Source organism: Bufo gargarizans, chromosome 6 (assembly GCF_014858855.1).
Source record: "Bufo gargarizans isolate SCDJY-AF-19 chromosome 6, ASM1485885v1, whole genome shotgun sequence".
Classification (NCBI taxonomy): domain Eukaryota; kingdom Metazoa; phylum Chordata; class Amphibia; order Anura; family Bufonidae; genus Bufo; species Bufo gargarizans.
The window spans coordinates 234,876,313-234,900,603 of record NC_058085.1 but is presented as its reverse complement, the minus strand read 5'-3'; the positions used below and the strand labels follow the sequence as shown (position 1 = coordinate 234,900,603).

At 44.9% G+C, this 24,291-nt stretch overlaps 2 protein-coding genes across 6 annotated transcripts in view; one reads left to right on the top strand and one right to left on the bottom strand.

Annotated features, from left to right (window-relative positions):
• Window positions 1-1,369: 1,369 nt before the first annotated feature.
• On the bottom strand, window positions 1,370-19,277 carry LOC122939797 (zinc finger protein 383-like). 3 transcript variants are annotated; one of them, XM_044295941.1, is made up of 8 exons: window positions 18,897-18,920; window positions 17,134-17,247; window positions 15,247-15,627; window positions 14,887-15,078; window positions 14,686-14,806; window positions 14,426-14,511; window positions 14,205-14,322; window positions 1,370-4,175 (listed from the first exon to the last, which is right to left on the bottom strand). In XM_044295941.1, the coding sequence occupies exons 3-8, from the start codon at window positions 15,262-15,264 to the stop codon at window positions 2,965-2,967; spliced, it is 1,746 nt and encodes a 581-aa protein (XP_044151876.1). In that variant the 5' UTR covers window positions 15,265-15,627; window positions 17,134-17,247; window positions 18,897-18,920; the 3' UTR covers window positions 1,370-2,964. The 3 variants fall into 3 exon arrangements, with proteins under 3 accessions (XP_044151876.1, XP_044151875.1, XP_044151877.1); XM_044295940.1 differs by lacking the exon at window positions 15,247-15,627 and having other exon boundaries at window positions 18,897-19,277; XM_044295942.1 differs by lacking the exon at window positions 15,247-15,627 and having other exon boundaries at window positions 17,060-17,247; window positions 18,897-18,930.
• A 202-nt stretch (window positions 19,278-19,479) lies between these two features.
• LOC122939811 (zinc finger protein OZF-like) overlaps window positions 19,480-24,291 on the top strand; it is a 38,468-nt gene continuing 33,656 nt past the window's right edge. Inside the window, exons 1-4 of one of the 3 annotated variants that reach the window (XM_044295981.1) lie at window positions 19,480-19,584; window positions 21,382-21,503; window positions 22,271-22,393; window positions 22,482-22,560. In XM_044295981.1, coding sequence (XP_044151916.1) covers window positions 21,426-21,503; window positions 22,271-22,393; window positions 22,482-22,560 — 280 coding nt within the window. In that variant the 5' untranslated portion in view covers window positions 19,480-19,584; window positions 21,382-21,425. Of the gene's footprint in view, window positions 19,665-21,381; window positions 21,504-22,270; window positions 22,394-22,481; window positions 22,561-24,291 lie in introns of all 3 variants that reach the window. The other 2 variants (XM_044295982.1, XM_044295983.1) reach the window with 2 other exon arrangements.

Below are 24,291 nucleotides of genomic sequence, written 5' to 3'. Positions count from 1 at the left end.
TTACTGGTAGAAGAAGAATCCAAATACAGGAGACTTTGGCATCCACCATAAGACCTGGGTACTGCTACCTAGTTTATGTGATCATTCATATCAGTTTAAGAGCCAAGGACATAACATAGGAGCCACATGCTGTAGGTGAACGTGCTTGGGGTTTGGTGAAAAACAATGAACCGAGAAAGTGGTCCTGCTAACAAATGTCGTAAAGCAATGCTAGTTCTTTTGACATGCCGGTATGTTGTGACCAATTTATCACTGCACATGCCTTCTTCGATAAATTTGTCACACCCTTGTCAAAATGGTTCTCCGCTTTCATACAATACCTACTTTTTAGGAGGTCTCAAAGGGTTTCTGCAGTCATATAAAATGATAGACATAATTATGTTCTCATAAAATAATACACTTACCAATTACAAAATGTTTACAGTTTGGGCTCCTACTCCCATTTTTGTCCCCCAATCATGGGACTGTAACTATCTGGCATACACTAATGAGGCAGGACATTCTCTCTGGTGACCATTTTGACTTACTCTACCTGTAGCCCGTCCCCACAGCTGGAGCATTTCTGTCCTTTGTAGCTAGTCTGAGCTCAGTGCCCCAGTGACAGAGAGGAGGCCTTATTTTTCAAGGGTCGTACGACCTAAGCGTGGCTTGAACCACCCACTGACTGATTTTTTATTTTAGGTGCATAAAACTTATATCTTTATTATTACAATTTAAAAATGTAACTCTAAATTTGATTAAAAGTCCTCAGAATGAGCGGTGAGACTATTGTATATGTTTTTATACCCCTCTTGGTATAAAAGAGGGGTATAAAAACATATACAATAGTCTCACCGCTCATTCTGAGGACTTTTAATCAAATTTAGAGTTAAATTTTTAAATTGTAATAATAAAGATATAAGTTTTATGCACCTAAAATAAAAAATCAGTCAGTGGGTGGTTCAAGCCACGCTTAGGTCGTACGTCCCTTGAAAAATTTGGTTATATATTGTAATAGCGTAGCCACCCCCTGTAGGACCCATCAGTCTGTTTCATACAGAGAGGAGGCCTTGTCACAGCATAGAAGCCCCGCACCTTTAAACTGATAAGGCTGCAATGTATACCACTGCATACAGTCAGTGTCCCCTTTCTTATATAAGTAAGTCAAGTGGGTGGAGCTTCTAAACTTGGTAAGAGAGGGCTTAAACACTCTTAGGGTCCATTCACACGTCTGTATGTGTTTTGCGGACCGCACATCGCTGGGGCACTCTTGACTGCAATTGCGGACAAGAATAGGACATGTTCTATTTTTATGCGGAACAGAAGTGCGGATCCGCAAATGCGGAGAGCACATTCCGGCCCAATTGAAAATGAATGGGTCCGCACCTGTTCTGCAAAATTGCGGGAACTGATGAGGACCCATTTTGCGGACGTGTGAATGGACCCTTATTCTGTTAATCTGCAATGGATTTGAGGACAATGTCACACGCCAGCAAAAATGTCAGTACTGGATATGCTGGAATGGGTGGGGCTCCTATGAATATTTATAAGATATCATTTAAATAAAAAAGGAAAACTGCAAAAAAAAAATATAATTTTAGATTGTAATAAGAAACTGGTTAAAACAGAAGTTACAGTTTTTTTTTAACTCTTTATATATTGATGATCTGTTGTCAGGACTGGCCATCAATATCAGATTAGTGGGAGTCTGACACCCAGCGCTCCCACCAATAAGCTGTTTTTGGAAGGTGCCAAAAACAAAACAGTGGAAAGAGCTGGAAATCGCCCTGCTGGTGTACTGCAGGTCAACTCCCATTCAAGTGAATCAGAGCTGAGTTGCAGTAAGGAGCTAAGCTATAGTATACCAGCATGGCCACCACAAAGGGGAAGGAGAATTCTGGTTCTGTCCACCATAGAGAAGCTCTATATGCCAAAGGGTGTCTAGGCAGATAACCTTTAATACATAGCTCATACCAGTGTAAATGAAAAGGAGTTGTCTAAACTCTAAAGCTATGTCTGTACGGTATATTTTTGCACTGTACTTATGCTGCACTTTTAAAGCAAATTGTATGATCAAAGTCTAAAGCATGCAACCCCTATCTTTGTTGCTGAAAGTATGGTCATGTGAATGCACAATAACCACGTTATGGCCCTGTAGATTTGCTCATTGATGGTCATGAAGGTACTTATACTTGTCACAAAAGAAAATAAGCTGAACTTACCATTTACTTCTGAGATCCTGTACTAGTAGCTGAGACCAACACTAGGGACTAATGCTTTATAAAATGGGTGTTTTTTGCTTATTCACACATGATTGTATGACCTTATAAGTTCCTAGTGGTCAAATACTTGATGCTATGGAGTGCCCCTTAAATTTAATAAAGCCTCTAAAGGTACCCTTTAAATTACAGGGATTGTCTGGCCTTGGAGCAGACAGCCTCTCGGGTCCTAACCTGTGCCCCTGAAAAAAAACAAAAAAAACAAAAAAAAAAAAAAACATTTACCTGTCCGCAGTCCCAATACTGCTCCATTCCCTGCATCTTCCGGTCCCCGCAGGACCAGGAAGTGGATTTCTCCCGTGACAACTGTTACCAATCACAGACCTCAGCAGTCACAGAAGCCTGAATACTACATCACAGCAGTGATGAACCTTTCAAGCTGCTGTGACCAATGAAGCCTGCGATTGGCCTCAGCATATTTGGGCCTAGGCCACTTCTGATCCTCTAGAGACCCCAAGTGGCAGGGAACAGAGCAGCTGCGTGACTGTGAACACGTGAGTGGGTTTTTTATGATCAGAGACACGTTAGGACCTCAGATAATGTCGTCTCCAAGGCCAGTCAATCTTTAAATGATCTACCACTTTTTGGAGCCTGTCTGTGATGAGAAGAGGACTTGTGCCATCATAGTATGAAAACTATTTCCAACCTATGTAGTCTGCTAAAATGTTCAGAGAATGTGGTGCCAGGTCTATAGCACTTGACAAATCTATGTGTCAGTTTTTGTGTGTAAGAGTTCATGTTTCAGAAGTCGTGCCTTCTGAACAAATCCCTTTCCACATTCTGAGCATGAAAATGGTTTCTCTCCAGTGTGAATTTTTTTATGATCGTTTAGTTCTGGCTTGGTCATAAAACGTTTTCCACATTCAGGGCATTCAAAAGGTTTTTCCCCCGTGTGAAACCTCTGATGTTTTACAAAGTCTGTCTTCCACGCAAAGCACCGATTGCATTCAGAACAGGAAAATGGCTTCTCCCCTGTATGTGTTTTCTGATGTAAAACCAGATTTGATCTGGAGTAGAAAGATTTACTGCACTCAGAACATGGATATGGTTTTTCCCCTGTGTGAATCCTCTGATGTTTTACAAAATATGAGATGCTTGAAAATGATTTCTGACACTCGGGACACTCATAAGGTTTTTCTCCTGTGTGGATCCTCTGGTGGTTGACGAGATCAGATTTCCATACAAAACACTTTCCGCATTCAGCGCACACATGTGGCTTCTGCCCAGCATGAATTTTCCGATGCAGCAGAACATTTGAACTTGATGAGAAACATTTGCCACATTCAGGGCAGGAGTATGGTTTCTCTCCAGTGTGGATTCTCTGATGCTTGACTAGGTAGGACTTGATGGAGAAACATTTGCCACATTCTGAACATGAATATGGCTTTTCACCTGAGTGGATTCTCTCATGGACAACTAGATCTCCTTTCCAGGCAAATGTTTTCCCACATTCAGAACAAGAAAATGGCTTCTCACCAGTGTGAATCTGTAGATGCTTTGACAGATGTGAAGTTTTCTTAAAACATTTCCCACATTTGGGACAACAAAATGGTTTCTCCCCAGTGTGAATTCTCTGATGGGAAATGAGATTTTCTTTCCGGGTTAGGCTTTTCCCACATTCTCCACAGGTAAATAACCTTTTCCCAGCCTTTGGACCTGAAATGTCTTTTGACAAAGTTGAAATGTCTCCAGGTTCTGTTTCTTGACTTAGAACTAGATTGGAAGATTCAGAGTTGAGAGTCACATAATCAGTGACATTTAGGACATCAGATGATGCGTGTGCACTAGGACCAAAGGGGCTGAAATGCAAGAGTACAGGATATTCGACTTGAGGATATTGGACCACATCATCTCCCATTTCGAAATGTTCATATAATGTATACTGTTTGTCTAAACTGTTAATTGAGGAAGATGCATCTGTAAAAGAGGAGAATGGTGATAAATTAAATACCTTAGAGTACACTTACTATTTGAGCAATGTTCAAATGTTCATAAGATCTAGAGTGCCAAGATGTCCCTCATTTAGGGCTGCAACGATTAATCAAAGTTATCGATAATATTCGATAACGAGAATAGTTGTTGACTAATCCAGTTATCGAATAATCGCCTGATTCGTTGCTATGCCTACGGATCCTTGAACTAAATCAGCGCATCTTTATTACCTTACAATGAAGCTCCGGTAACAGGCAGAGTGGGTGGCGGCGTAACGTCACTTACGTGACGCGCCTGCTCCGCCCACTTTATGAATAGAGCAGGCACGTCACGTGAGTTAGTGAAGTTACGCCGCCGCCCGCTCTGCCTGTTACCGGAGCTTCATTGTAAGGTAATAAAGATGGGCTGATTTAGAGTTTAAGTAAAAGTTAATACCAGTTAAGTTAGTCTACTGCTGTGAGCGGCGGGCCGGGGCTGTTACGGGGAGAGGGATCTGTGCACTGTTATGGGGACTTTGAGCATAAGATGCTATATAGTGTCAACCATAGATCCCCCCCCCCGCCCCCTGTAGAAATGTCATCCACAGATCCCCTTCCCCATAACAGGGCTGTGCACAGATCCCCCTCCCCATAACAGTGCCATCCACAGATTCCCCCCCCCATAACAGTGTCATCCACAGACCCCCCCACATAATGGTGTCCATCCACAGATCCCCCCCCCATAACAGTGCCGTCCACAGATCTCCCTCCCATAACAGTGTCTATCCACAGATCCCCCTCATAACAGCGCCATCCACAGATCCCCCATAACAGTGTCCATCCACAGATCCTCCATAACAGTGCCATCCACAGTTTGTGTCATGGAACCATGAACCAGACGTACAACAAGAGATGAGTGGAAATAAGAAGGCTTTATTGAAAATAAAGCTGTAAGGCAAAAGTCCAAACGGATGGCTAAACCGAAGCAGGGTCTTGCGAAACCAGAGATCAGGAACCAGAAGAGTAGTCAGATGAAGCCAGGATCGGGAACCAACAGGGTAGTCAGACGAAGCCAGGATCAGGAATCAGCAGGGTAGTCAGACGAAGCCAGGATCAGGAACCAGAAGCAGCAGCAGTCTTAGAAGCATGTGAGCACAGGAGGACCAAGCAGGGAACTGAAGCCACAGACCTCCTATATATATGAGCTAGGCATCCAGCTCCTCCCAGTGGGAAGGAGGAGCCGCAGGGTGGGAGGCTACAAGAAACCCAGAAACCAAGATGGCCGCCAGCACATGTCAAACGAAGGAGAACAGCAAGGAGGTAAGACCATGACAGTACCTCCCCCTCAAGGGCCCCTCCTCCGCGGAGTAAGGAACGGTTTCTGAGGGAAGCGTGCGTGGAAGGCTCGGAGCAAGGCAGGAGCATGGACATCTGCGGAGGGAACCCAGGAACGCTCCTCTGGACCATAACCACGCCAATGGACCAAAAACTGCACCCGGCCGCGGACCAGGCGTGAGTCCAGGATATTGCTCACCTCATACTCCTCACGATTGCCCACTTGGACCGGACGAGGCCGAGGAATCGAGGAAGTGAAACGATTACACACCAGTGGCTTCAAGAGGGAGACATGAAACACGTTGGAGATCCGCATGCCAGGAGGAAGCGCAAGGGCATAGGCTACCGGGTTTACCCTGCGAAGCACTCGGAAGGGACCAACAAAGCGAGGCGCCAGCTTGGGAGTGGGCACTCGAAGGTTGAGGTTGCGGGTGGACAACCATACGCGGTCTCCGACCTGGTAGGAAGGAGCGGGCGCTCGTCTGCGATCAGCCTGGAGTCTCTGGCGCTGCGCAGAGACCTCAAGGGACCTCTGGATCTGTACCCAAGAAGCACGTAGGACGGAAAGGTGATCCTCCACAGCCGGAATATCCTGGGGAGAGAATACCTCCGGTAACACGGCAGGTTGGAACCCATAATTGGCCATGAAGGGAGACGTCCCAGAGGAAGAGTTCACCGCCGTGTTCCTGGCAAACTCAGCCCAAGGCAGGAGGTCAACCCAATTGTCTTGGTGATCGGAGACATAGCAACGAAGGAATTGCTCCAAGGCCTGATTGGATCGTTCTGCGGCCCCATTGGACTGAGGGTGGTAGGCCGATGAGAAAGAGAGATGAATCCCCAACTGGGAGCAAAAGGCGCGCCAGAACCTGGACACAAACTGACTCCCCCGATCCGACACAATCTCCTTGGGCAAACCGTGCAACCGGAAGACCTCCCTGGCAAAAATCGAGGCCAACTCTTGTGCAGAGGGTAACTTCTTGAGAGGTACACAGTGGCACATTTTGGAAAACCGATCCACTATCATGAGAATGACCGTATGGCCTCGGGATGCAGGGAGGTCCACAATGAAATCCATCCCCAGGTGTGACCATGGACGCTCCCCGGTGGCTATGGGTTGCAAAAGGCCCAACGGAAGGTGCCGAGGGGACTTACTCTGGGCACAAATGGAGCATGCCGCTACATATGCGGCGATGTCGGAACGTAGAGAAGGCCACCAGAACAGACGTGAAACAGCCCAGGACAGCTGATTCTTTCCAGGATGCCCCGCGGCCTTGGAGTTATGGTAGGTTCGCAACAACCGAGTGCGCAACTCCTCAGGCACAAAACACCTGCCGTTGGGTCTCCCAGAGGGAGCACCAGATTGAGCCGCCAAAATCTGCTCACCCAGGGGAGAGGTCAGGCTGGTGCGAATGGCGGCCAGGATCTGATTCGGAGGTATGACCGAAGTCGGAATTGACTCCTCCCCGGACAGCTCGGAGTACTGCCGTGATAAGGCATCCGCTCTGATGTTCTTGGAACCGGGTAGGTAGGAGACCACGTAATTAAAACGTGACAAGAACAGAGCCCATCTGGCCTGACGTGGTGTCAATCTCTTGGCCTCAGAGAGGTAGGTCAGATTCTTGTGGTCCGTCAGGATGAGAACCGGAACCACCGAGCCCTCGAGCAAGTGCCTCCATTCTTTAAGGGCCTGCACGATGGCCAATAACTCCCTGTCACCAATCTGATAGTTGCACTCCGCGGAAGACAGTTTCCGGGAGTAAAACCCACAAGGAAGCAGAGGACCCTCTGGTGTTCTACGCTGAGACAGGAGGGCGCCTACTCCCGTCTCAGACGCGTCCACCTCGAGGACAAACGGCAACCCAGGGTTGGGATGCGACAGAATCGGAGCCGACACAAAGGCGGACTTTAGAGCCTCAAAAGCTCGGATGGCCTCGGGCGGCCAGACCTGGGGATTACTGCCCTTCCTGGTCAGATCCGTGAGAGGCTTGGCTAGCATGGAAAAGTCCCTGATGAACTTCCGATAATAATTGGCGAAGCCCAAAAAGCGCTGCAGGGCACGAAGACCACTGGGCTGGGGCCACTGTAAGACAGCCGAAACCTTCTCAGGATCCATGGAGAACCCCTCAGCGGAAATTATGTAACCTAAGAAGGTTACCTGGGATCGGTGAAATTCGCATTTCTCAAGCTTACCGAACAGCTTGTTCTCTCGTAACCGTTGCAACACTCGTCTGACATCCAGAATGTGGGCCTCCATGGATTCAGAATATACCAAGATGTCATCCAAATAGACCACCACACACTGCTGCAACAGGTTACGGAAAACATCGTTGATGAATTCCTGGAAGACTGCGGGCGCATTGCACAACCCAAAGGGCATAACCAAGGATTCATAATGACCGGTCCTGGTGTTAAACGCGGTCTTCCACTCATCGCCCGCCTTGATCCTTACCAGGTTATATGCCGCCCTCAGGTCGAGTTTGGTAAAGACCGTGGCCCCTTTGAGGCGATCGAACAGCTCGGAAATCAAGGGTATCGGGTAAGCGTTCTTGATCGTGATGCGATTGAGACCCCTGTAATCGATGCAAGGCCTCAACTCACCGCCCTTCTTTTTCACAAAGAAAAATCCAGCCCCTGCCGGGGACGAGGATTTGCGAATGTGTCCGCGTGAAAGCGCCTCCCTCACGTACTCCTCCATGGCCTCATTCTCCGCTACCGACAGTGGATAGACTTTGCCACGAGGAGGAACGGCACCAGATTGTAACTCTATGGCACAATCGTATGGGCGGTGCGGAGGTAGGGCAACCGCACGCACCTTATCGAATACATCCCGGTACTCCTCGTATTCAGGAGGCAACAGAGAGTCCGAGGAAGTACACAGCAACTTGACAGGCCCATGGATGCAACTAGCCCCACACTGCGGTGACCACGAGAGGATCTCGGCCGATTTCCAATCGAAAGTCGGATTATGCTTCTGGAGCCAGGGGTACCCCAAGACCACCGAGTAGTGTGGAGACGAAATAACCTGGAGACAGACCGACTCTCTGTGAACGGCACCAATGGCCATCCCCACTGGAAGGGTCTCTTGAGTCACGTGTGGCGGCAGAAGGGGTCTGCCGTCTATCGCCTCAAGAGCCAGTGGGGAACCTCGAGGCTGCAGAGGAATGGAATTGGCGGCAGCGAACACACTATCAATGAACAAACCACCAGCACCAGAGTCCACCAACGCCCGGGTCGTCACCGAGCCCCCGACCCAGGAGAGGACAACAGTAATCAGTGGTTTGTCAACACGGGAAACCGGGGACGAGGAGACTCCACCCAAGATCTGCCCCCGACAGGATCTCAGGTGCGAGCGTTTCCCGAACGGTTCGGGCATGCCAACCGAAAATGCCCACCGAGACCACAGTACATGCATCGGCCCTCGCGTCTCCGGAGTACCCTCTCCCCCTCGGACAGGCGAGCAAACCCCAGCTGCATGGGTTCACCCCCAGACAAGTCATCCCCAGGAGGCGTGGGAGGAGAGGGAGGCACGGGTGGGACAGCAAACGTAGGCGCCAATCTGTTAGAAGGCCTCCGCAGGCTCTCCTGAAAGGAAGGTCTCTCCCTGAGTCTGGTGTCAATCAAAATCAGGAAAGAAATAAGAGACTCGAGCTCCACAGGTAGGTCCTTAGCTGCAACCTCATCCTTCAAGGCATCCGAGAGACCATGAGAGAAAGCAGCGACCAGAGCCTCATTATTCCAGCCCACCTCTGCTGCCAGGGTACGAAACTCAATGGCGTATTCAGCTACGGATCGTGAACCCTGTCTGATGGACATAAGGAGCTTCGCAGCAGAGGCAGCACGAGCCGGCACATCGAATACCTTCCGAAGAGAAGCAACAAAACCGGAAAACTCGGCAACCACCGGATTGTTGTTCTCCCATAAAGGGCTGGCCCAGGCCAAGGCCTTGTCCGAGAGCAGCGAGATCAAGAAGCCCACCTTTGATCTCTCAGTAGGAAAGGCATGTGGCAGCAACTCAAAGTAAATGCCCGCCTGGTTAAGGAAACCTCGGCACTGAGTTGGCTCTCCCCCAAAGCGCTGTGGAAGGGGGGCAGAACCAGTCATACCCCGAAACACCGCAGGCGCAGCAACAGGTGTCGGGGTAGACTCTGGCGCAACAACCGGAGCGGCAGTAGGAGCGGGCCCAGGAGCGACAACCGACCCATCGGCAACGGAAGCTAAATGAGCCGTGCGTTCAAGCAGGGTTTGCAACGCCACAGCGAACCGACCCAACAGGTGATCCTGCTGATCAAGTCTGGCAACCAGCGTAGGTAGCGAGGATGGCCCTGTACCGTCAGAATTCATGGCTTGGTCCTAATGTCATGGAACCATGAACCAGACGTACAACAAGAGATGAGTGGAAATAAGAAGGCTTTATTGAAAATAAAGCTGTAAGGCAAAAGTCCAAACGGATGGCTAAACCGAAGCAGGGTCTTGCGAAACCAGAGATCAGGAACCAGAAGAGTAGTCAGATGAAGCCAGGATCAGGAACCAACAGGGTAGTCAGACGAAGCCAGGATCAGGAATCAGCAGGGTAGTCAGACGAAGCCAGGATCAGGAACCAGAAGCAGCAGCAGTCTTAGAAGCATGTGAGCACAGGAGGACCAAGCAGGGAACTGAAGCCACAGACCTCCTATATATATGAGCTAGGCATCCAGCTCCTCCCAGTGGGAAGGAGGAGCCGCAGGGTGGGAGGCTACAAGAAACCCAGAAACCAAGATGGCCGCCAGCACATGTCAAACGAAGGAGAACAGCAAGGAGGTAAGACCATGACAGTTTGTTTTAATATGGCATTTGAACATGATTTTTAAAGTAAAATCATATAAACCTCTTTTTTTTGTCATTTTGGTGTTTTTTCTCAATTGATCGATGAAATTATCGACAACTAATCGATTATCCAAATAATCGTTAGCTGCAGCCCTAACCTCATTAATCCCCCAACTCTGCTGTTCCGACAATTACTGGGTTACAGCTGTACTCTACTTTCTGATCTCATCTCGACACACAGGAAATGTCTGCACAGCCATTCAATGGCTAGGGTGGTGACCAGTAGTTGGCTGAACAGGCATTACCTGTATGATGGGGCCAGGAAGTATAGAATGTCAGCGTAGGGGGAAATAGATGAGGGGAGTAATATATATATATATATATATACACATATATATATATATACACATACACACACATATACAGGTCCTTCTAAAAAAAATTAGCATATTGTGATAAAGTTCATTATTTTCTGTAATGTACTGATAAACATTAGACTTTCATATATTTTAGATTCATTACACACCAACTGAAGTAGTTCAAGCCTTTTATTGTTTTAATATTGATGATTTTGGCATACAGCTCATGAAAACCCCAAATTCCTATCTAAAAAAATAAGCATATTTCATCCGACCAATAAAAGAAAAGTGTTTTTAATACAAAAAAAGTCAACCTTCAAATAATTATGTTCAGTTATGCACTCAATACTTGGTCGGGAATCCTCTTGCAGAAATTACTGCTTCAATGCGGCGTGGCATGGAGGCAATCAGCCTGTGGCACTGCTGAGGTGTTATGGAGGCCCAGGATGCTTCGATAGCGGCCTTAAGCTCATCCAGAGTGTTGGGTCTTGCATCTCTGAACTTTCTCTTCCCAATATCCCACAGATTCTCTATGGGGCTCAGGTCAGGAGAGTTGGCAGGCCAATTGAGCACAGTAATACCATGGTCAGTAAACCATTTACCAGTGGTTTTGGCACTGTGAGCAGGTGCCAGGTCGTGCTGAAAAATGAAATCTTCATCTCCATAAAGCTTTTCAGTAGATGGAAGCATGAAGTGCTCCAAAATTTCCTGATAGCTAGCTGCATTGACCCTGCCCTTGATAAAACACAGTGGACCAACACCAGCAGCTGACATGGCACCCCAGACCATCACTGACTGTGGGTACTTGACACTGGACTTCAGGCATTTTGGCATTTCCCTCTCCCCAGTCTTCCTCCCGACTCTGGCACCTTGATTTCCGAATGACATGCAAAATTTGCTTTCATCTGAAAAAAGTACTTTGGACCACAGAGCAACAGTCCAGTGCTGCTTCTTCTGCCGCTGTTTCTGGTTCAAAAGTGGCTTGACCTGGGAAATGCGGCACCTGTAGCCCATTTCCTGCACACGCCTGTACACGATGGCTCTGGATGTTTCTACTCCAGACTCAGTCCACTGCTTCCGCAGGTCCCCCAAGCTCTGGAATCGGTCCTTCTGAACAATCTTCCTCAGGGTCCGGTCACCTCTTCTCGTTGTGCAGCGTTTTCTGCCACACTTTTTCCTTCCCACAGACTTCCCACTGAGGTGCCTTGATACAGCACTCTGGGAACAGCCTAGTCGTTCAGAAATTTCTTTCTGTGCCTTACCCTCTTGCTTGAGGGTGTCAATGATGGCCTTCTGGACAGCAGTCAGGTCGGCAGTCTTACCCATGATTGCGGTTTTGAGTAATGAACCAGGCTGGGAGTTTTTAAAAGCCTCAGGAATCTTTTGCAGGTGTTTAGAGTTAATTAGTTGATTCAGATGATTAGGTTAATAGCTCGTTTAGAGAACCTTTTTCATGATATGCAATTTTTTTTAGATAGGAATTTGGGTTTTTCATGAGCTGTATGTCAAAATCATCAATATTAAAACAATAAAAGGCTTGAACTACTTCAGTTGTGTGTAATGAATCTAAAATATATGAAAGTCTAATGTTTATCAGTACATTACAGAAAATAATGAACTTTATCACAATATGCAAATTTTTTTTAGAAGGACCTGTGTGTGTGTGTGTATATATATATATATATATATATATATATATATATAATTATTTTTTTATTTTATTTTTTACTCACTCTAAACTCTTTCCCAACATTTTCCACTCCACTGAACAACCCCTTTCATTATTTTAATTCTATATGCCATTATGGCTGCGGTAATAACATAAGTGTATTATAGTATTTTTTTTGTTTCAAATTAAACCATTTTACTATGCCAAAACAGCCTCTTTTTTTTTCACCTTGACTCACAAAAAGTGTAATACCAAGCGATCAAAAATTGTACCAATGAAAAGGTCACCTCATCCAGCAAAAAATTTGCCCCCCATATAAGACATTAACTCAAAAAATAAAAAAACAATGGCGCCTATAAACCAATCTATCAAAATCTGCGCTGCAAAGCCATAAGGCGCATTCTTCTATTCTTTTCATTTTCACAGGCAAGTGTTTTCAAATTCCATAAAACACTTAGGGGGTCAAAGTGCTCAGTACCTCCCTTAATATATTCTTTGAAGGGTGTAATTTCCAAAATGGTGTCACTTTGTGAGAGTTTACACTGGAGGGGTACGTCAGGGTCTCTTCAAATACAAAATGGTGCCCAAAAACCATTCTAGCAAAATCTGCCTCCAAAATCCATATGGCGCTCCTTTCCTTCTGACCACTGCCACGTGCCCCTAGAGCAGTTTACTACCACATATGGGCTATTTCTGTAAACTGCAGAATCAGAGTAATGCATATTTAGGTTTAGTTTGCAAGAAAAAATTAACATGAAAAATCTGCATTCTTGAGGAATCAGTTTTGAATAATTTGAGGGGTGTAGTTTCTAAAATGGGGTAATTTCTGGGTCGTTTCCATTATGTAAGCCCTTCAAAATCACATTATAACTGAATTGGTGAAAATTTTAAAAATGGCTTCTAAAATCTAAGCCTAAAAAAAATATAAAATGACATTTACAAAATGATGCCGACATAAAGCAGACATATGGCAAATGATGACTAAAAACTATTTTATGAGGCATTACTATCTGTCTTAAAAAGTAGAGAAATTCAAATTTAGAAAATTGTGAATTTTTCCACATTTTTTATAATTTAGGTTTTTTTTTATAAAGGAAAAATATATTGACTCAAATGTCATGAAGTACAATGTGTCATGAGAAAACTATCTCAGAATGGCCTGGATAAGGCTACATTCACATTGGCGTTTTGGCTTTCCGTTTGTCAGATCCGTTCAGGGCTCTCACAAGCGGTCCAAAATGGATCAGCTTTGCTCTAATGCATTCTGAATGGAAAAGGATCCGCTCAGAATGCATCATTTCCATTCAGTCTCCATTCCGCTTTGGAGGCAGACACCAAAACGCTGCTTGCAGTTTGACGAAACTGAGCCAAACGGATCCGTCCCCATTAACTTACATTGTGTGCCAGGACGGATCTGTTTTCTATTACACAATCTGGCACAACAGAAAACGGATCCGTCCTCCACTGACTTTCAATGGTGTTTAAGACTATGTTAAAGATAATACAAACTGATCCGTTCTGAACGGATGCAGACGGTTGTATTATCTGAACGGATCCGCACCAAACACGAATGTGAAAGTAGCTTAAGTAAAAGTGTTCCAATATTATTACCACATAAAGTGACACGTTGGATTTGCAAAAAATGGCCTGGACAGGAAGGTGAAAACTGTCCTGGGGTAGAAAGGGTTAAAGATTTCTAAAACTTATTTTTTTTTAACAAAATACAAAAACACAATAGTATAAATAATGCACACACATATATATAAAAAAAAATATGTGGTCAGTATATGCGCCCTGCAAGACACTAGGCCCATGTGGAGTAGATAGAATAGCATCAATGTTTTTGTATTTAGTACTAAATATTACCCACCTGGATGAATACACATCGGAGTCTCCTCCTCCTTACACTGCTTGCCACTCATCATGCACACCTCATCATCATCATCCTCAACCTGTGATCCAACTATGACTTGACTCATGAGAAGATCCTGTACACAAAAAAAAAAAATATGTATAACTTGGATGTTATAAAATACATTTTGGATGACTTCATAAGTAGAAGACCTAATTATTTTGCTTGTCCTAACATACCTCATAATATGGATGCATTTTATCGTCTTCTTCTTTAAAGTGGGGAGTAGGACATTTCTCTGGTGTACATATTGTACTAGATCCATCTGTAGAAGACATACAGTGACAGAATATATTTGACTGATGCATGTCATTTCTTTGGTGGACTCAAGTAAAAATTGAGCTGTCATGTCCAACTGCTTTTTCTTTGAATCCGTTTTAATACATCTCCTTCATTGATCAAGGTTTACCAGAGGACTGTATTTAGATATTTCTCTTACATGGTAATGTGAAGGGCTGGTGGGTCTCCATGACGTCCTTGTACAGAGCCTTGTGTTCTTCTAAATACTCCCACTCCTCCACAGAAAAATAAACTGTGACATCCTGACACCTTATGGGAACCTGACATAGACAAGGATACAGTCATCATACAGACACATTACCCCTTGTGTTATTGTCCCGGTATTCCCAGCTGCACTCACCTCTCCAGTGAGCAGCTCAATGATCTTGTTGGTGAGGTCTAGGATCTTCTGCTCATTGTTCCTCTCGTGTACATGTGACTGAGGTGGTGGCACAGTTATGGATTTCTGGGGTTTGTCAAACTTTCCTGACTCATGGAACTTGTTTTGATGTGTCACATAATCAGTAAATTCTTTTTTCATAGACATATAGTCCTGTTCAATTAGATAGATACTTAAAATACAGAGTCCCACAATCCTGAGCACTACAGTTCCCTTTTAGAACCCCTTACCACTCCATTTATGTCATGTTACAGAATGCCCAGCAATCTCCACCTCTCTACTTGAGCAAGTTCAGGTTATGTAATTCCCAGAATCACTCACCTCTCCAGTCATGTCCATTCTTTCAAAAGGGGTTTTCCGGGACTAACATATTGAAGACCTATCCACAGCAGTATCCAATAGGTTATTGGGTCCTATTCACTTGATTAGGAGCATCAGCTGCAGGACCCCTGAACGGCCACTACACAATGTATCAAGCTGTGGCATTTCGGCTTTAAAAGCGGATAAACTGTCAGTTTTTCATGGCCATTTTACATCCTTGTGTGCTTCTATTTCCTGCCAGACTATCCATTTTTAATGTTCATTTGTCATATGTTTTGCATCCTTTTTTAACAGCTGTTCAAAATGAAGGAATTTCACTGGCTTTTCTTTTAAACCCCAGCAGGTCAGGTTCTGTTGTCTCCAGTGTGGAGCAAGTGTTCCCTGTGGTGAGGAGAGTATTTTTATTTTCCATAGCATACCCATTTTTAACCCATTAGCTACCAGCGCCGTACATGTACAGCGTTGGTGCGAAGTGCGAACATGGATTTTGTAGGCTCAAATACGAGCTTCAAAAATCATTAAAAAAGGTTAAGAAAAACTTAGAATAAAAAAATTGTTTCAAATTTTTATCTTTCTGTAGAATAAAAAAAAAAAATACATAAATAACAAAATATAAACATCATGGGCATCACCGCGTCTGAAAATGCCTGTACTATTAAAATATTTTTCCAATACAGCGAATGACAATTTGCCAGTTTCTTCGCTTCTCTTACCCCCAAAAATTAATAAAATGTGACAAAAAAGTCACACACACTCCAAAATGGTATCAATAACTACAGATTGTCCCACAAAAAATGAGCCCCCACACAGCTCAGTAGATATAGCTATAAAAAAGTTATGGGGGTCAGAATATGGTGATGCAAAACAAAACTACAAAATGCAAAGTTTAAATTTATTTTTACACTATTTAGACATAAACCTACACATATGTGGTATCGTAATTGCAACGAACGCAGTGGGAACAAAACCCGTAAAACGGTGGAATTGCGTTTTTCTTCCCCCAATTCCACCCCATTTGGATTTTTTTCATGCTTCCTGCTACATTGTACGCCATATTAAATGGTGGCATTAGAAAGTACAACTTGTCCCACAAAAAAATAAGTCCTCATACAGCTAGGTGAAAGGAAAAATAAAAAAGTTATGGCTCAAGGAAGATAGGGCAAAAAAATTTAAAACTAAAAAACTTCTGGTATTCTTCTTTCTAAATGGCCCCATTAACTTCAATAAAGTCAATCTCGCAGTCAAAACAGCCACAAATTGCCCCATACGGCCATATGAATAGCTCCGTAAAGTGCAATGGTTCACATGGCGTCTTCCACTGTTGTGTGAATGTACCCTAACACCTAATCGGGTTTTCGGGTATATCTTATAGATAGGTCATCAATATTTTGTTCCTGGAAAACCTATTATAGGGTGCATTCACACAACCATCTCTGTTTTGTGGACCGCAAATCGAGGATCCACAAAACACAGACACCGGCTGTGTGCACATCGCACTGTGATACAAACCGACTGACTTCAATGGGCCCGCTACCCGTTCAAAGATAGGACGTGTCCTATGTGTTGCTGCATGGACCTGGAAACACACTGAAGCCCTTAGGTCCACATCGCAATGCAGGGTGCACATGGCAGGTGTCTGTGTATTGTGGATATGCAGTTTGCGGTCCACAAAATAGACACGATCGTTTGAATGGACCCTTTGAGTAATGTCAAATGACATAACTGCCAGAATCTATCACCTCTCTGGTCGTGTCTATTTTCTATTAATATTGATAATAGATAAGCCATGTGATGTATTCCCATAATATCTGACCTCTCCGGTCATGTCCCTGTTTTATTAATACAGAAATAGGGAGAACGTGTGACATAATTCCCAGATTCCCTCACGTTTCCGGTCAGCAGGTAGATGATCTCCAGGGTGAGACTTAATATCCTCTCAGTCATGTGGCTCCTGTCTTGGTCCATCCCGAAGAACCTGAGACTGGGCCCTGGTCTTTGATCCTATGGGGATACCAGCACATAGAAGTCATTTACCAAATATAAACTAATAATAATAATATAATAATAACCAACAATTTGGGTTCACAAATACTATAGCTACCAATAAACAATGTTACATATGGGGCTAAGAGGGGGCTTGGCCTAGGATGTACCCTTTCAAACGGCACCGCCAATTTTTCTGGCGTAAAATTCTGTCTCAAAGTAATGCAACCAATAGATGTCATCATCCACCCTGAGCCACTGTGTGTCTATGCTTATGCCATCTTTAGGACTGGTAAATCTGCCCCACCTCATTATAGTTCAGTCACAGCCAGAGCTGTATTCAAAATGACCCATCCAGCACCCATAATCACTAAAACTCAGAGACAGCAGCGCTCAGCTGACATCCTCAATAGAAGGTCTATGAGCCTGTCTTCAGCTCCATCTCCAGCAGTGAGGGGAGACAGCACTTAGCTGAGCGTTTCTAACTCCTTGGGGGAGATTTATCAAAACTGGCTTAGTTGCCCATAGCAAGCCTAAGGCCTCTTTCACACGGGCGTTGCGTGTGAGGGCCGGATAGGAGACGGGTGCGACGCAGGAAAATCGTGCGATTTTGCCTGCGAGTGGGGTGAGTATTGTATGCAATTGCGTTGCATTATTCATTTTTTTCCACGCGAGTGCAATGCATTTTGCACGCGCGTGAGAAAAAACGGAATGTGGTACCCAGACCCAAACCCGGACTTCTTCACTGAAGTTCGGGTTTGGGTTAGGTATTCTGTAGATTTTAATATTTTCCCTTATAACATGGTTATAAGGGAAAATAATAGCATTCTTAATATAGAATGCTAAGTAAATTAGGGATGGAGGGGTTAAAAAAAAACAAAACAAAAAACTCACCTCATCCACTTGTTCACGCAGACCTGCTTGTCTTCCTTCTTCTTATTTGAGGACCTGGGAGAAAAGGACCTTTGGTGACGTCACTGCGCTAATCACATGGTCCATCACCATGGAGATGGACCATGTGATAAGTGCAGTGACGTCACCAAAGGTCCTTTTCCTCCAGGTCATCAAAGAAGAAGAAAGAAGACAAGCAGGGCTGCGCGAACAAGTGGATGAGTTGAGTTTTATTTTATTTTTATTTTTAACCCCCTAATTTACTTATCATTCTGTATTAAGAATGGCATTATTTTTCCTTATAACCATGTTATAAGGGAAAATAATAAAGATCGGGTCCCCATCCCGATCGTCTCCTAGCAACCATGCGTGAAAATCTCACTGCATCCGCACTTGCTTGCAGATGCTTGCGATTTTAACGAACCCCCATTCACTTCTACGGGGCCGGCGTTGCGTGAAAAATCGCACAATATAGAGCATGCTGAGATTTTCACGCAAAGCACAAGTGATGCGTGAAAATCACAGCTCATGTGCACAGCCCCATAGAAATTAATGGGTCCGGATTCAGTGCGGTTGCAATGCGTTCACCTCACGCATTGCCAGTGTGAAAGGGGCCTAAGGGTTGGGTCATGCAATCAGCCATTCTATAGCATCTGACAGCATGGTACTGCAGGATGCTGTCTGAATGGCTGCTCAAGAAGTGAGGTGACCAGACATTAAATGGCAAGTGAAGACTGCAGCATTTTATATCTGCCATGACAGCCTGTGCAGGTTACCTGTTATCCTAGATCATCTTCTCATGTCACCTCCACTATTCAGTAGCACTGGCTTTTAAGGGCTTTGTCCTCAGAACGTATTAATGACTGCTCACATTTACACTAGAGAACAAGCATCCTAATGTCTACAGGCTCTGAGTCTCCTGTCTATGCAGCGTCCGACATGTTGAAGCCAGTGCATAGTGACGTCGACGAGAATGTCTTCTAAAACATGGCTGTGATAGCGAGGACAGCTGTTGGATATATCCTTCAAGGAGTTTATGCGGTATTATACTAGAGATTGCGGCTGACACAACGCTGCGGAACATGCGCATGCGTGTTGCCAGGTGTAAGTAGGAGAAGGCTGTATAAAAGAGTCGGCAGCCATCCTTGAATAGGTCACTGCCCGTTTTTCCTATTATCGATCAATTATGGTGAAGCAGGGATCCTTACCATCCCCGCTTCACCATTCAGCTCCCCTGCAGCAGGCAGGATGCTCTAGGACGTCACACAACATTGTATTTCACATGAACACGAAACGTGCCGCCCGCACTCTGACGTCACATCCCGCGGCTAACGCATGCGCCCCACAGGTAGAGAAGCCATTGGGTGTTTGCGCACGCGTGCAGAACTGTGCTGGGTGCTCAGCCTTTGTGACATCTGTGAGAGTGGAGCCCTGGGTGCCTGGACCCTGAAACAGAGAGGACAGGTGGCAGTCATCATTATTATGCGTAGGGCCCTGCCATATTTACTGCTGGTGGAGGGGGGTAACGGAAGCTGTTATGTAATGTATGTGCACCTGCAACTTCTGGATCCCTCTCCGTGCAGATGTGCTGCTGACTTGTCACCGCAGTCCTAATGCTGGACTATTAGATTCCCCACTATTTCACCAGGGGTCTATTTTCCATGTGTGTCAGATTAGCAGGATTGACCGTCTGGGCTACGTTCACACTTTCGTTTGAGCGGATCCACCGTGGATCTGCAAAAATGGATCCGTTACAATAATACAACTGCATGCATTCGTCATGAAGCAGCGTTTTGGTGTCCGCCTCCAAAGCGGAATGGAGACTGAACTGATGCATTCTGAGCGGATCCTCTTCCATTCAGAATGCATTAGGGCAAAACTGATCCGTTTTGGACCGCTTGTGACAGCCCTGAACGGATCTCACAAGCGGAGAGCCAAAACTTCACTGTGAAAGTAGCTTACCTGTACTTACCTGTATGACTTCACGGAGCGCTGATCTTTGTGTATGGCACACGTGCTTCCAGAATAGGAAAACAAAGTAAAGCTTAAAGAATTCCAATTGACTATGACTAGTGTTGAGCGAACCTGTGTTTTCCAGTTTGGCGTACAAGGTTCGTGATATCTAAGAATTCCGTTATGGATTCCGCTACCACAGACAATAACTCATGGTCCGTGGTAGCGGAATCCATAACAGAATTCTTAGATAACCTGAACCTTAGATAACCTGTACGCCAAACTTGAAAACACAGGTTCGCTCATCCCTGTCTATGAACTTCTAGAAGTAATGGGGGCATTGCCATTACACCTAGAGGGTCTGCTCTCTCTGCAACTGCTGTGCCCTCTCCACTTTGAGAGGACCAGGCAGTGAAAACCTCATTACACCTGGCCCTGTCAATCAAAGTGGAGATGGCGCAGCAGTTGCAGAGAGAGCAGAGCCTCTAGGTGTAAAGGCAACGTCCCCGTGGCTCCTAGAGCTGCATTTGCATATTATAAAACATAATTTTTCTCAGCAATGCTGCACATATGAACAGGAGACCAGCACAGATGCCCTCAGCTGCCAAACACACATCTAACAGGTCAGCCAGTGTCATGGGTACAAATCTGCTGACAGATGTCCATTACGGGGAAATCCGCCACTGCGCCTGACTATATGGCATCTAATTAAAGTGCTGTGACGTAAGTCTTGTGGCTGAATTCATGGAACGCTCACTGGCGGCTCCAGCATATTCACCTGTTCCTCCCTTTAAGGCTATATTCACATCTGTATCCATGACTCTATTAGTACCATGTTAAAGGGTTTTTCAGGATTTTGATACTCAGGATAGGTCATCAGTATCTGATGGGTGGGGGTTTGACACCCGGGACCCCGCCAATCAGCTGTTTGAGAAGGCACCTGCGCTCCTGTCAGTCCCGCTCCCTCTCTCTGCTTACCAAGTACAGCGCCGTACATTGTATAGCGGCTGTGCTTGGTGAGCTGTGAGAATCGCTCACCGGATGCCGGCAGGGGTCCTGGGTGTCTGACCTCACCGATCAGATATTGATGACCTATCCAGAGGATAGGTCATTAGTATCAAAATCCTGGAAAATCCCTTTCAGTGTGCACCGCTGGAGTCTGTGGTGTGACAGATCCGGCACCGCACTGTGGAATAGCTTATAAAATGTTTTTTTGTGCTAAAACCTGAAGACAGCATCAATTGTCATAGACGTCACTGCCGGGCTGCGTGCAGTAAACATCGATTCTCTGTGTATGTCTGTTTCTAGAGTCACCTGCATTACAACTACAGTCTGTTCTCTGAGGCTTCAGTATGGAGAAGAACAGTAATCGTATGACTAAGAGGATATTAAAGCTCACCCTGGAGATACTCTACCTGCTGACTGGAGAGGTGAGGGACCCTCTCGACCTGTAAATCTGGAGCATTACCTACTTTGTGTTGTATTTATACCAAGGGGTTGTCACTTCAGTAAGTGGCATTTATCATGTAGATAAAGTTAATTTCAAGGCACTTACTAATGTATTGTGATTACCCATATTGCCTCCTTTACCGGCTTGATACATTTTTCCATCACATTGTACATTGCTCGTTTCCATGGTTACAATCACTCTGTAATCTATAAGCGGTGGCCGTGCTTGCACACTATAGGAAAAGGCGCCTTAGTCTCTGGTGGCTGGACCATGGGAGCGCACATAGGCCAGTGCTTTTTCCTAAAGTGTGCAAGCACGACCACTGTTGCTGCATTACAGGGTGGTCGTAACTAAGGAAACAAGCTATGTATAATGGGAACGCCCCCAATGCTGGCTGGGAACACCCATTTATGGGTAGGGTTTTAGTTAGTCACACTCGTTTTCGGCACAGGACAGCCCAAATCTGCTGGGGCTGTCTCTGAAAATCAGGTACAGTCCTGCCAAATTCCAGACCGTTGGCAACTACGCAAGGGAAGGATTTCATGAGGTATGTCAGATGACCGCTCTTATCTAGGTAAATTTGACAGGGACATGATAGGAGAGGGGGATTGTGGGAGTTATGTCACATGACATTCCAATTACTAAAACCAGGACACAGCAGAAAGGAATTGGATTGAGGAAAATATTACATAACATCACTTTAGTCTGGTTCTTATATCCCTACGTTGTGTTCTACCCTTATAATAGGACTATGTGCCATTGAAAAAAGCCGGAGAACAAATGACGGTATTACCGCAGTCACTGATACATGAAAGGAGCAATGAGATCCTAGAACTCACCAGCAAGATCCTTCACCTGCTGACTGGAGAGGTGAGCGCTGTGTGGATAATGACCATATCGTTCTATGTGTCAGTCACCTCTAAGGTGTCAGGTTGTCACTCTCTAATCCTTCACCTAGGATGAAAATTGTTCAGAAGATGAGACAGGTTTCTATAAGGAAAAGAAATTGGAAAAATGTCATCCATTGAACTCCATAGGTAAGGGACCATTCATTTTGCATAGTAGAGGAAACTGGTCTATAAACAAGCAACAGTTATGGCCATGTATACAGAGAGGAGAGAACACGCTACGAGCCTAACATTGACTGCCGCCGTATAATGATGTGGACAATTGCCTTTTTGTGTAATATGGAGCTTCCGATATGAAGGTACTAGCATAGATTGATTCCACATTTCTTGGGTCTACAGCGGCTGGATTTTAAGGCGCAGTGACATTGGTGCTAATTTCATCATTCATAAATTTAAGGAGCTTCTCCCAAGACCTTTTATTCTGTGGAAGAACCAGAGAACGTAGAAACACGAGCCCTGCTCCTCTTGGCACCAACATCTATGTACCACAGAGATTAGGGTAGTAGAATAGGCTCTATGCAGGATGTAGAATTGCATCTGCCTATCGGTGTGGTTAATAGAAGTATCATTGGGTGACCAAGATGCCTTTCTCATTGTACATTAGCTAGGATACCAATATCCCTTCCATATACAATGCAAGGATGTTAAAGAGTTCGGACAGTTTTTGAGTGATTGCGTATGGATTTATTTAATTAGGCCGGGGGTAGAGGGGTTGGGTGAGTCCTGTCAAGCTAGTTCAGTATTTCTGAATTTGGTGTCAAGATTTCTTTAACCCAGACTGGGGTAACATTTTAAGAGATTGGAAGTGCAATAGGAAACCTAGATGCTGAGATCTTTGCACTATAGAACAGTAATGTGTCTGTAAAAGGTGTGCCAACTGGCTGCAAAAATAATAAAAAAATGACACCTAGTAATGGCACCTAACGTGGTGTCCACTAAAGCCTATCAGTTCTAGATAAAGGGGTAGTAGATATGGAATATTGGACAACATAATCATTTTAATTAGGCCCCATGCACATGACTGTTTTACAGTCCACAAATCGCTGATTTGCAAAACAGATACTGACCGCGTTCATTCCACATTTTCTCATGAAACATGTCCTGCTTTTTGTTAAAAATGTATATTCTTGTCCACAACATGGACAAGTATAGGACATGTTCTATTATTTTTGCATGATGGTGTAACAGACATATGGCTGTAGACACCACATGGTGTGCGGTCCACATTTTTTTTGTGGCCCATTTGAAATGGATGGTTCCACATCCAATCCAGAAGAAATGCAGATCGGCTGAAGAACAAAAATACAGTCATGTGCATGGGGCCTTAAGCTGATTCTGACCCAGAGAGAAAATTTGATCCATCTGCTTAAAGGAGTGTCTACTACCACCTTGATAGGGACAGAGACATCTAAAGGGATGCTGTTGGGTTGTCCTAATTATTACATTTGTTGTCCACATCACCTTTTTATTAATGCAGACTGCCTTGGCCCTGATAAAATCATAAAAGCACTTCCATTTAACCTTTCTAGCCTGCCTTGATTTAGCGCTGCCGGTCCATACTCGCTGTGGACTGCTACCAGTGACATATTGTTGTGACTGCATTGGTGGCATCCCATACACTGCTGCAGCCAATCACTGGCCTCAACCATCTCAGGTCATTGTCACCACTTCAGACACAACAGTGACAGTGAAATGCAGTGATTGTGTAAAAATATATGTACAGTTATGCTTGAAAGTTTGTGAACCCTTTAGAACGTTCTATCTTTCAGCATAAATGTGACCTAAAGCTACATCAGGTTTTCAGACAAGTCCCAAAAGTAGATAAATATAACCAAATCAAACAAATGAGTAAAAAATAGT

Coding starts and splice junctions, on each gene's coding strand:
- LOC122939797 (XM_044295940.1), bottom strand. CDS start 17,211: ATGGACCAAGACAGGAGCCACATGACTGAGAGGATATTAAGTCTCACC. Junction 14,512..14,685: donor CCAGCCCTTCACATTACCAT/GTAAGAGAAATA, acceptor TGTCTTCTACAG/ATGGATCTAGTACAATATGT. Junction 14,323..14,425: donor AAATGCATCCATATTATGAG/GTATGTTAGGAC, acceptor TTTTGTGTACAG/GATCTTCTCATGAGTCAAGT.